This window comes from Balaenoptera borealis, assembly GCF_965194805.1.
Source record: "Balaenoptera borealis genome assembly, chromosome: 16".
Lineage (NCBI taxonomy): Eukaryota > Metazoa > Chordata > Mammalia > Artiodactyla > Balaenopteridae > Balaenoptera > Balaenoptera borealis.
Genome location: NC_138872.1, coordinates 5,842,752 through 5,854,828, shown reverse-complemented (window position 1 = coordinate 5,854,828; position 12,077 = coordinate 5,842,752). Strand labels below are relative to the sequence as shown.

At 55.8% G+C, this 12,077-nt stretch overlaps 1 protein-coding gene and 1 long non-coding RNA gene across 6 annotated transcripts in view; one reads left to right on the top strand and one right to left on the bottom strand.

Annotated features, from left to right (window-relative positions):
* BMP7 (bone morphogenetic protein 7) overlaps window positions 1–4,557 on the bottom strand; it is a 92,199-nt gene extending 87,642 nt beyond the window's left edge. For 2 of the 4 annotated variants that reach the window (XM_082359310.1, XM_082359311.1), the window contains exon 1: window positions 3,580–4,556. In XM_082359310.1, the coding sequence (XP_082215436.1) occupies window positions 3,580–3,997 (418 nt within the window). In that variant the 5' untranslated portion in view covers window positions 3,998–4,556. Of the gene's footprint in view, window positions 1–3,579 lie in introns of all 4 variants that reach the window. The other 2 variants (XM_082359308.1, XM_082359309.1) reach the window with 2 other exon arrangements.
* Window positions 4,415–11,643, top strand: LOC309612984. Of its 2 annotated transcripts, none has more exons than XR_014235452.1 (3): window positions 4,415–4,522; window positions 8,725–8,835; window positions 11,536–11,643. It is a non-coding gene; the product is annotated as an uncharacterized lncRNA (long non-coding RNA). The 2 variants fall into 2 exon arrangements; XR_014235453.1 differs by lacking the exon at window positions 11,536–11,643 and adding an exon at window positions 10,515–11,521.
* The last annotated feature ends 434 nt before the right edge of the window (window positions 11,644–12,077 follow it).

The window sequence follows — 12,077 nt, the reverse complement described above, 5'->3', positions numbered from 1 at the left end:
TCGGCAAGCACTCCCTGAAGGAAATTTTTAAACTGTAACAGAATCTTTTTCTAATACTCTACAGTGGTAGGGCCTGTTCTGAAGGGGCAAAAGGAGAGATCTTAATGCCAAACACTTGTCAACAAAAAGGATCGCCAGATGGTATAAAATAAAAGTAAAACTGAACGGCCTTCTCCCCACTCCTCGGCTACATTAACAAAAGCCACTTTTAGACACTGAGCCCAACAAGGATAGGTTTCCAACTTCCCCTTTTTTTAATTTAGCTTCAAAGATTAAACAAATTTGGTTCCTTCAGAACCTGGACCAGAGATAAATGTGTATCGCAACACCCCCAGTGCCAGGGGGCTTCTTGAGAAGATCCCAAAAGGAGCTGCTGGATTTCTCCAAAGAAAGAAGCGGGGGAGGGAGGGCAGCTATCTTCGGGATTCAGTCTGCAGAACTCACATTGCCTGGGGACAGTTTAAGAGAGGGTAGCCTGTTTTGAATTCCAAACTTAAGTCTGCACAGAGGAGTTGGGGGCTTGTTAATCCAAACCAGTTTACAAATCTCGCCATTGAACTTAAGAGGCCCAGCCTGGGAAGATGTGAGTCTCCCTCCGGCAGCTCAGCTAGCATTACAGGGGCTTTATTGTACAGGCTGGTCTTTGTCACAAGGTGCGGTCTGAGGCCCTCATTCTCAGCACCTGGTTTTGTCATAAATTCTCCTCTAGTTCCCTCTCTAGTTTAGATCCCACTCAGCCTGGCAAAAAGCTTGAATTCTGAGGAGAACGACTTAGAGGAACAAAAACCAGTTTGGCTGCAGACGGAAGAATAAACGCACCAGCTCTGCAAAAGCCTTCAGACTTCAGGCCGAAGTCCCCCAGAGCACTGCAGGACAGCAGCGGTATGCAACGAGGGAGGAGGGGGTGGTGGAAGGAGGAGGGGGGCTTTGAGGGGAGGAGAGGGTGGTGGAGAAAGTCAGTCTCCCTTCAAGGTCTCCCCCAGGTCCCCTGCAAGGTAACAAGTAATAGCTGCGTACGAGCAAACGATGTTTTTCTCACTCTTAGTAAAGTGTGAGACTAAACGCACCTTTAGAAAACTTTGTATGTTACAGGTCAGTATGATCTGCAATCCAAGGAAAAATCGTGTGCTTTTTCTCAGCTTCCAAGCAGGTCTCCTACATGCCCCCTCCAACCCCACAGCCCCTCCTGTGGCAAAATCCCAGAACCCCACAAAATGGAAGGGACAGGCGGTTTATTCCCATGCTGCTGCCAAGAAGAAATTAAAGGGCAACCTTAGAAACATCTACAGGAAGAGTCTTGCCCAACTGCGGTCCAGGTCTTCACCCAACTAATTACCGAGAAAGTTTTAGGGACTGAGAAAGAAAGAAAACAAGGTCAGTGCACTCTGTTAAAAGCCACTCTGCCATCTAATTTGGAGTGATGCTCCAGAAAGCAAGACCTGAGAAAGTCAGGACTGTCCCACAAAGCCCAAAGCCAGCCTGGCTGATTAAGAGGCTCAGACAAGCCGGTCTTTGTCCTTTCAAGATGAAAGAAATGGGACTAACGGGTTGAAAGGTGTGTGTACAGCCAGAGGAGGAAAACCACCCAGCTGTGGTCTTCCCAAACAAGTCCCAGCTTGCTCCCCCCTACCAAGGGGCAGCAAACAGCCCTGCCCAAGTGTCCCAGAGGTGCCCGGTTGGCAACCTGGTCCTTTTCTGGCATGGGAAGAGCCCGGGTCTGGCCACGCGGTTGGTCCGTAAGCAGCAGGGTGCTTTTTGCACTGCGTTTGCAGAGCCCTCCACAGAAGCCAGGGCTTACAAATACCTTTTTAATGACCTCAGCCAGGCTCTGAAGGCCGCCACTGGGACCTGCTGGCATTCACTGGGAGTCACAGGTATCCAACAGAACAGAAGATACCATAAATCCCCAGCCAGAGAAAGGGCCCTGGTTAACCCCTGGCTTCAGGATGGATACAGAGCTCTGCTTTAATTAATTTATTTATATGTACGTATTTGGGATTTTTCTTTAGCTTCTAGTATAGGTCACAAATACACATTGAAAAAAAAATCATACACAAAACTGCAGACAATGAAAAATCAGGCCCCAGCTCCCAAATCCCTAAGGCCCCAACCCCAGTTCTGCCCTGCCCCCATAAAATCTATTTCCAATCCCTGGCGTCTTCCTCCAGTGGGAAAGCATGATATACAAGCACGTATGTAACCTCACTGATCTGCACCTTGCTTTTTTCCACCCCATACATCTTGGAGATTGTTCTAAATCAGGACATATGGAGCTGTCTCATTCTAACAGGCTGCCTAGTATAATTTAAACTTTCTTGAAGTCATTTTGGCATCTAAACCTCCCACCCTTTGCTCGCTGAAACTCGTTTCACTATTTGATTTTGGGCTATTATTAAGGACAGACAATGGCGCCCCGGGAACTCCAGGGACCTTATCTGGCGCGGGAAGCATTAAGGTTGATCCGCGCTTCCCGGCGCCCTCCATCCACGCCCCAGGTGCCCCGCGGGGGGCTTCTGGATCATTATTTCCCTGTTGACACAGCGCCGGTGGGCGTGAGTTTGCTGTCTTGACTTCGTTCGTATTTTCGCAGCAAGTGACACTTGTAGAATGAAAGCGGCTCGGGAAACAGCGCTATCGGGGCGTGTTATCTCAGAAACCAAATATTTGATCATGAGCCCTACAGCGCGCAGTCGGGGGTTAGTTTGAGCAAGTCTGGTGAACGTGCACAGATGGAGCGAGAGCACCACCCCCGCCGCAGCGCCAGCCTCCGATCCCCGGGGCCGTCGCGACTCCAGTCGGAAGCCGGGTCCCCTAGCCTACCCCGGCGGCGTCTGCTGGAAGATCCCTCGCCACCCAATCGCCAGAAGCCGTGGTTTGCGCGCCACACGTGATAAACGCTGAAAATGGATTCTGCCAGTCCGGGACCTATCATTAAACATTTAAAATAGAAAGGTCGCAATGGCAACGTTTTTTTCCCCAGCTCCAGCCAGGAGAGCTGAGAGCGAGAGGGGCGCCCAGCGGTCAGGAAAGGGGCCCCGAGGCGCTCGGGGCGCGCAGCAGGCTACGGCGGGCGCACCGCGAGGGGACAGGTAGGGCTTGCCAGGGCGGGGAATGGAGCGCAACGCCCGCGATGCCAGGGCCAGGCAGGGCAGAGAGGGGCTCAGAAAGGGCGGGAAGTCAGCTTCGCGGAGCAGGGCCCTTTAAATCCAGGTAGCGCGGGCCGAGCCGGACGGGCACAGCTCACATGACCGAGCCCCGCGCTTTGAACTGAGCCGCGGCCCGCCCGGCGCCTCCCGCCCCAGAGGTGCAGTCGCCGACTTAACCCAGAGAGGGCTTCAGACCGCTCCTTACTTCCCCTGAACTCCCACAGGCCAGATGAGCCCGGCTCGCCCTACCTGGGGCGCGCGCAGCTTGGGGTCCACTAAGGCAGGGGGGTGGGAGATCCTCGGCCAGGCACTGCCGTTCTGAAAACCACCGGGAGTGGAAAGATGGGCGGGCTGGATGTAAGACGCGGCGCCCTCCCTGTCCCAAAGCGACTCCTGGCCAAGACGCGCACCCCTCCCTCCCGCCTTCACTCACCAAGGTTGACGAAGCTCATGACCATGTCGGCGTCGGTGAGAAAGTGGCTGTCTTGCAGGCTGGCCAGAGGGGGGCCTTGGGTACTGAAGACGGCCTTGTAGGGGTAGGAGAAGCCCTGGCCGTCGGGCCCGCCGCCCTCCTCCACCGCCATGGCATTGTACAGGTCCAGCATGAACATGGGCGCCGAGTTGTGCTTGCCCTGGAGGTGGGGACGCGGGCGATGGGGCAAGCCCAAGATGGAGAGGATCTCGCGCTGCATCTCCCGCCGCTCCTGGCTGCGGAGGCGCCGGTGGATGAAGCTTGAGTGCACCTCGTTGTCCAGGCTGAAGTCGGCCAGGGCGGAGCGCAGCAGGAACAGGGGCGCCCAGAGCGCCACGAAGCTGTGGGGCGCCGCGGCGCGCAGCGAGCGCACGTGCATCGCGCCGGCTCTACGCGCGACCCGGGCTCCGGGCACCCGGCACCGGGGCCCGCGCCGCCCCAGGTGACGGAGGGGGGCAGGCGGCCGTCCACGCCGCTCGGTCACTTGCTGTAGACGGGCCCCTCTGCGCCCGCGCCGGACATGGCCCCTCCCCGGCCGTCTGCGCTCTGCCCGGACCCCCGCCCCCGGCTCGGCGCTGGCCCCGGGGCCCCTCGCCCCGCACTCGCCCGGGCGCACCGCGGGCTTGGAAGCCGGCTCGAGCGAGCGAGAGCGCGAGCAGAGAGGCGGGCGCGGGTGGGAGGAGCAGCCAGCAAACCTAGGAGCCGGGAGAGCGAGCGCCGGGGTGGCAGCGAGGCGGCGGGCGAGCGGGCGCTCCTTCCTCCGGCTCCTCTCGCGCTCTTGCTCTTGGGCGGCGGGGACCCACCCTCTTCCGAACTCCGGCGCCCAGAAGAGGGGCCCCAGGTCGCTCTCCCAGCCCTGCGCGCCCTTGATCGCACGAGAGGCCGCCTCGGGAGCCCCAGAGTGGTACGCGCTGGGGCCTGGGAGGAGGAGGAGGAGGGGGAGGAGGAGGACGGGCTTCCAAGGGCCCCTCCCGCGTCGGCGGCCTCCCACCTGCCCTCGGCCCCGCCCTCCCCCCAGCGGCGCCCAATGGGTTCATTCATTCCTTCTAGTGCGCTCTGCAAATATTTACCAAGTGCCCACAGGGTGCCCAGCGCCGGGCCGGGCGCCGCGGGGATGCGGAGAGAGGAATCCGAGCCGGCCCTGCTTTCTCCGCACTCGTAGTCCGGACAGGGAAGGAGGCCTGAGCGGGACCCGTGGGATTTGCGCTGCGGTAGAACAAGCTGGGGGAGTGTGGAGGAAGCGCGGCGAGAAGAGAAGGCTTCCTGGCGGAGGTGACACCCGAGCCCCTCTCGCCTTTTGCCCCCCCCCCCTTACTCCAGACACGCGGATCCCTCCCCGAACTTGTCGCCAGCTTGTTCTTGCACTTGCCAGTCCTTCTGCCTGGAACTCTCTCCCCCCCCAGTCTCCCTCCCCACCCCTGCCATCTGGCCAACCCTCCACCTCCAGGTGCCACTTCCTCCCAGACCATCGGAGATAAGGTCCCTTCCCCTCCTCATCCCCACGCACACCTGTTCTATTTTCTTTAACTCCTCCTCCCACCGTCTGGAATTACTGTTTGAGTTATTCGTGCCTTCTTTATTGTCTTGCCTTCCCACTAGAAACAGAGCTCCCTGGGGGCCGAGGTGGGACTCTCTCAGATGTCCTTGAGCCCAGGGCCTGGTAGCCACTGCGGCTGCACAGTCATTATTTGTTGAAGGACTGAAATTGTGTGAGCTGGAGAATTCCTCCCCACCTCCTTTCCTTTGGGGCCCAACCACTCCTCAGCCTGAGACCAGATATCCCGGACCGGCACTGCCCTTTTTTTTTTATTTTAAATATTTATTTATTTTTTAATTTATCTATTTATTTTGGTTGCGCCGGGTCTTAGTTGCAGCATGCAGGATCTTTAGTTGTGGCGTGCGGACTTTAGTTGCGGCATGCGAACTCTCAGTTGCGGCATGCAAGCGGATGCAGAATCTAGTTCCCCGACCAGGAATCAAACCCGGGCCCCCTGCATTGGGAGCGTGGAGTCTTACCCACTGGACCACTAGGGAAGTCCCCCGGTCACTGTCTGACCTTCTCCACCAGCCCCTGCCTGGCCACACCTGACGAGCACACAGCTGGCCTTGCATCCAGTTCACCTCTGAGTGTCTGTGCCCGAGACCTCACCAGATGCTCCTGGCCTCCTTTCTTCCCTCCCCTCATTCATTCATCCCACGAATGACACTGAGCTGCCCACTTGGGGCCCAGCTCACACTGGGCATGGCACACAGGCGCCCCAGACAACTCAGAACCCGCTGTGGGACCTTGAGTGAACTACAGCTCTTCAGAGCCTCAGTTCCACTGTAAAACTGGGAGCAAAATAACACTTGACTCAGAGTGGCAGTGAGGACCATGACCAAGTTCAGTCTTGCCTCCTCCCTTTCCTGCCCCGAGGAGGCAAACTCGCAAACCAGGGGTTGCCAGATGATGGGCTAGATGAAGGGTGACCAGAGGGAGTTTGGGATGAAAGGTGAAGGGCTGAGTTTGGGGACAGGGGTGTCCTTTGGGGGGAGGGGTCTGGCTAAGCCTCACTTGGGGGAGGCAGAAGCTCCAGGGCTAGTAAAGAGGAACCTGATCTTCTGGAGTTTTCTGCAGCATAGGTGGTTCTGCCATACAGCCTTTTGGGGGCTTCTGGACAAGATGGCAGCCTGAGGGTCCACAAGGGTAGAGACAGGAGAGGCCAGGGGCCAGGTGAGAAGAGAAATGCAAGGCTGTGGGTCCTAGCCATTCCAATCACATCCTGGCCCCGTTACACAGGCTCCAGGCTGTGAGGTGGAGCAGGTCCTGGGCCCCCTGGCCCAGGGCTGGGCCTCTGCCCACCTGTCAATCAAGGCACTGTGAAAGCCCCCTCCACCTGCCTTCTTCCACTGACGCCTTCCTTCAACAAAGGTTTGTTGAGCACTTCCTGGGTGTCACGCAGGGTGGGCTCCACGGGCATGTGACCCGGTAGGTGCCCAGGCCCCCACGCTCACACCTGGCTTAATGCTCTGCTATTGCCACATTGCAGCTCTTCGTGATCTACGAATAAAGGGTCCCCGCTTTCATTTTGCATTGGGCCCATCCCAGTGCCAGCACAGTGCTGGGCTGGAGGGGACAGGAGAGAGTGAGCTCACCCAGCGGCCTCCACCACGAAGCTGGCTTTCAGGCCGGGGGAGACAAAGCGGGAAGCTGATACGTGGTTTAGGAGTGGGAGGGGAGGCCGTGCTCAGCCATCGGTTCTCTCAGGCCGGATGCAGTGCGCTCATCTGCTGGAGCCCGGCCAAGCGGGGCACGCAGGAGGGTCGAGGGGGAGAGCCCTGGGTGGGCACCGTGGCAGGTGAGAACCAACACAGGGACCTGCTGAGGCAGTCAGAGGGGCACCGGCTGGTCCAGTGTCCACCAGCGCGTATGCAACCCAGATCATGTCAGCCTGTGATAGAGTGAAGGAGTGGATAAACAGGGAGGGGTGGAGGGAGGTGGGAAGGGGATCTCCTGGAGGAGATGCCATTGACCTGAGTCCTGGAAGGATGAGAAAGACACGGCTTTGCCAGGGAGAGGCATCCCAGGCAGGGAGAGCAGCAAGTGCAACACAGGCCCTGCAGCGCGAGGAACGGCCATCAGGCTCCGTCTCCCCAGAGCTGCCTGTGCCCCCGGGCTTGGCCTTCCAGGGGCAAAGCCACTGCAACTGCTATGCCACCTCCAATGCCAGCTGAGATGAAGGCGGTTACTTTCTTCCAGTCTGAAATGCTACTCCTCTGCAGCAGCCTTCTCTGCTTTTTAATCCACTGTCAAATCTCTTGGGGGGGATTTTAACAAGCAAGTGAGGCTGGGGGTGGAGGCCGCAGGTATTGGTGCTACCAGTCTACATCTGAAAACAACTGATCGGCCGGCGTCTGCGCTGTTCCCCCCCGGCCAGGGGAAGGCCCTGAAGCAAGGGTTATGGTTTACCCTCTGTGCATCTCACCTGAGCCTGGCACACAGCAGGCACTCAATAAGTACCTGTTGAATGAAGAGCAGTAAGCACAGCCAACATCTAAAGAGCACAGTGGATTGAGGGCTGACTGCGCAGGCGCCAGGCTAAGGCATCTCGTGGAGCCCTCACCCCGCCCCCCTTGCTCTGGGATGCCATCTTTTCCCCTGCGAGATGGAGACGATATGCTTTCCATATCTGAGACCCGGAAGAGACCAGGTTCCCTCTGAACTCCCACCACCCCCTATTTAACCTTATTTTTCCTGTGATTCATGCCGGGGGTAGGGGGGCTCTTTATTTTCCCTGCTTCCTCCCTTAAAGGAGTCCCCCAGACTGCACCAGGCCCCCACTGAATGCGTGCTTGATTGCTGAATGAATGAATGCACTCATGCAAACAAGAGTATCTGCCTGGAAGCACATCAGATGCTGGTTTGAGAGCGGAGGCCACCAGCAAAGGCTTTGAGATTGTTTAGAGAAAGTCTTGGGTGGGAGCTGGCAGCCTGGGTTCACACCTCAGCCCTGCCACTTGCAGCCATGTACCAGGGATTTAACCTCTCTGTGCCTCAGTTCCCCCATCTGTATAATGGGGGGGGGGGACAAATAGCACGTGTTTCCTAGGGTTGCTGGGAGGATTCAGAAGTTAATTCAACTCATGTAAAGGACTTCGCAAGGTGCCTGGGGCACAGAGAAAGCATTTGATAGATGTTAGTTACCATCTGGATGAAAAGGAAAATATGTTAACAGGAAAGCCTCCTAAGCTTAAAAATAACAACGCAACTTTTCATGATGGTCTGCTTTTTGGCCAAACAGAGGAAAGCAAATGTATCCTGACTAGGAGAGATCCAGGGCAGGGGCAAGAGCGTGAGAGCAGGAGAGAGCAGGGCAGAGAGGGAGAAGGGATCAGAGATGAAAGGGGGATCCCCGCATTCCGATCCCTCTCATTGTCCCCCAGCCCCTCCACCCCCCCACCCCCCACCCCATGCCATCCGGGGCCCAGGAACTTCCCTGGGGCCTATCTCGTTTCCCTAGCAGACAGCCCCCAGCCACCCGCCCCCAGCTGTGGTTCCCCAAGCCGGGGCACCCAGCACTGGACTCTTGGGCCGTAACCCGATCTCCCCAATCTGCTCCACCCCAGGGCCAGCTTCTCCCAGATGAAAGATGGCCTGGAGATGTGAGGGGTGTTATTGTGTCTGGCCGGCCCCGGCCGAGTGTCCACAGCCCTCACTCGCCGGCCTCCCAGCACTGGGTAAGCAGTTTTCATTTCATACACCATCAGTCACATCTTGCTGAAGCGATTTTGACCAAGTCAGCATATGTCTCCAAAGCAATAAAAAGAAGAAAAGAATTCTGCTGACACGCACATTCAGCGGGAGATACGGACCTCATCTTCACGGGCAGAACTCTTATACCATCTGCCCTGGAGGAAGCGCAGCAGGCCTGAGGGCTCCCTGGGGGCGCCCTACACAGCCAAGGGAGCCTGAGGGCTGCTCCCTCCGTCCACCCACCTGGCCGAGGCCTGATGACCTGGGCCTCAGGCCCCAGTAGGGAATAGGGGGCCGAGAGCCTCCTCACGCACAGGCTTTAAAATCCTTGTGTGCAAAGAGATCTACCCTAGAGAGGAAATGATTTTAGCACACCTATAATTCAGTGTTGCTTTCCATGCAAATCTCTCATTGCACTGGAGATAAACTCATGCTTGCTCACGCTGGGACTTTCTCTGCACAATTTTTTAAACAGAGGAGTAAGATACTAAACAGTTTTTATCAGTCTTAAATACATGTGGCAGTAGCCACCGCTCCAAATGGAAAACACAGACAACAAAGACACACACACACCCCCCCCCACACACACACACACACACCCCTCCAGAGAAAGCTGATGCCCAAGGAGGGATTTCCAGGGTCTCCCAAACAGCTAGTGGGAAGCTGCGGTTTTGTTTATTACTAGCATGGCTGATATTTCTTCCTCGATTGGAGGAAATCTGATTTGGTTTTGAGAACTTAACGATTCTCAATTCGGCTTTAGAGGGAGCCCTTTCCTCCCTCCCAGACATGAATAAGAGCTGCTGACAAGTCCAGGGCTTTCCCTTCTGCCAGGCACCTGCTAAGCCCCGCGCTGCCTTAGCTCGTGTCACCCTCCGGCACAGAGCGGCCTATCCTGCTTCTCAGACCGCAGGAAGGAGATGGAGACTCCGAGAGCGCCTTGCCCAAAGTCACACAGCTCATCTACGACGGAACCCTTATCCAAAGCCACATCCATCTACACAGCCCAGGCTCCTCACCGTCTGGTGGTTTCGTGATCTTTTCCCCCCTGCTTGATCCTAAAGCAACACTTCTCCATCCGGACTGCACACACACCCCGGGGGAGCTGTCAAAATGCAGATTCCCAGTGGCGCCTGAGATTCTGCACTTTCCCCCAGCCCCCCGGGTGGGCCGCTGCTGCTGGTCTCAGGATTCTACACTGAGCAGCAAGGCTGTACATGTCCGAAGTTACCACTAACGTTCCTCTAAAGGGGACCATGAGCACAGACACACCGACAGGTGGCGAGGGACCCGGGGCCTAGATACCACAGGGGAGGGGTGGGGACCAAGGTGAACTGGAACCCACATTACCACGGGTGATGCCGTCCAGGAATTCGATCCCAATGTTACCAGACAGCCCTAATTTTCAAGAGAAGCTGGAAATTTGGGTTTGTATGTGAAAACTCTCAATGTGCATTTGTTGGCAACTAATTCCATTTGTTTTTGAACTGTTAGACCAAAGAAAACCCATCTACCAGTCTGATTCAGGAACCCAGTTTGCTTCTGGCCTTATAAAGGGCTCTGCTGGATTTGAAGGACTAACCCAGCCTTCCCCTTGCCCCAAGCCAAAGGACCACCAAGGCTGGGGCATTTCTAAGCAGCTCCATTTAATTTACTTTTCCAGGAACACTGAGTGAGAGGCGGAAAAGACAACCTGCCACTCCTTCGCCTCCAGGCAAAGTCAGACCCTCACCCTCTCCAGAGTCTGCTTCCCGATGGCACTCCGGCTCTAACTGATTTTCTGATAAACTCACCCTCCCGCCCAGGTCAGAAAATTCACCCAGAAACATCAAAACTCAGAATTCTTTCTTTAGGAGCAAGAGTGTTGGTCATTGTTGCTTCCAAGCACCTCCCTCCTACCAGCTACATCTGAACCCTTTTCTTAAAAAAAATTTATTTATTTTTGGCTGTGTTGGGTCTTTTTTGCTGCGCACGGGCTTTCTCTAGTTGCAGCGAGCGGGGGCTACTCTTTGTTGCGGTGCGTGGGCTTCTCATTGCGGTGGCTTCTCTTTGTTGTGGAGCACGGGCTCTAGGCACGCGGGCTTCAGTAGTTGTGGCTCGCAGGCTCAGTAATTGTGCCTCACGGGCTCTAGAGCGCAGGCTCAGTAGTTGTGGCGCACGGGCTTAGTTGCTCCGCAGCATGTGGGATCTTCCCGGACCAGGGCTCGTACCCGTGTCCCCTGCACTGGCAGGCGGATTCTTAACCACTGCGCCACCAGGGAAGCCCCTGAACCTTTCCTTTTGTTTGGGAATTCCCCATCTTGGGAAGCAGCCCCTGCCCCCCCATCCCCAAATAGGAGCTGAACACCCTGACATGCACTGTCCCAGCCTGCTTTGCAGAGAGAGAATTGGCATGTGACCAAGTCTCAGCCAATCAGAGGCATCCACCCCAGAAGCTATTATCCTGCAGAGCATTTGGGGGCCATCTTCCCAGCTGCAGAGCCCCCAAGCCTGGTTCTCTGGCCTTTCTGGGGCTCCTGTAAGCCTCTCAAGATCCTTTGGTGAGCACTTTTTCTGCACCAGTTAGCCCCAGATGGTTTCTGTTGCCTACAGCTATGAACCCTGCAGAATACAGCATCAGGGAGCTGGAAGGGGCCATGGAAATCATGCTGATCTAAAGCTTACAGACCTTCTCTTTTTTTCAGCTGCTGAAACTTTTGGTCAAGAAGCTTTTCACAGATGCTCAACACAGAAAACAGAAACAGAGCTTCTCTGGTTCAACAGAGCAAGAAAGGGGTCTAGGGTTGCTATACTTAGCAAATAAAAATATAGGATGCCCAGTTAAATTTGAACTTCAGATAAACAAGGAATAATTTTTAGTTTAAGTATGTCCTATGTGTTATTTGGGACATACTTATGCTGGAAGTTTATTTCTTTGTTTATTGAAAAAGATGTTTGATAGTTTAAGCCGTTGTATACTGAGTTTCCAGTGAGTTACAACCAGAGTCCTGCCAGTGTGTGGTTCATTTCTTTCATCCTGAAGATAGAGAAACTGAGACCCAGAAGAAAACTGTGGGGCTCCAAAGCTTACAGTGAGTCAGGGCAGAGCTGGGATTCGAACTGGGGCTCCTGGCCTTCAGGGTCCTGGGAGCTCTTCACTGTGCCGCACCATGCTTCTCTCCTTCCCTGTTTCTTCTTCCTTCTCTTCCCTCCCTCACTCTGTTTCTGACCCCCTTTTTTTTTTTTT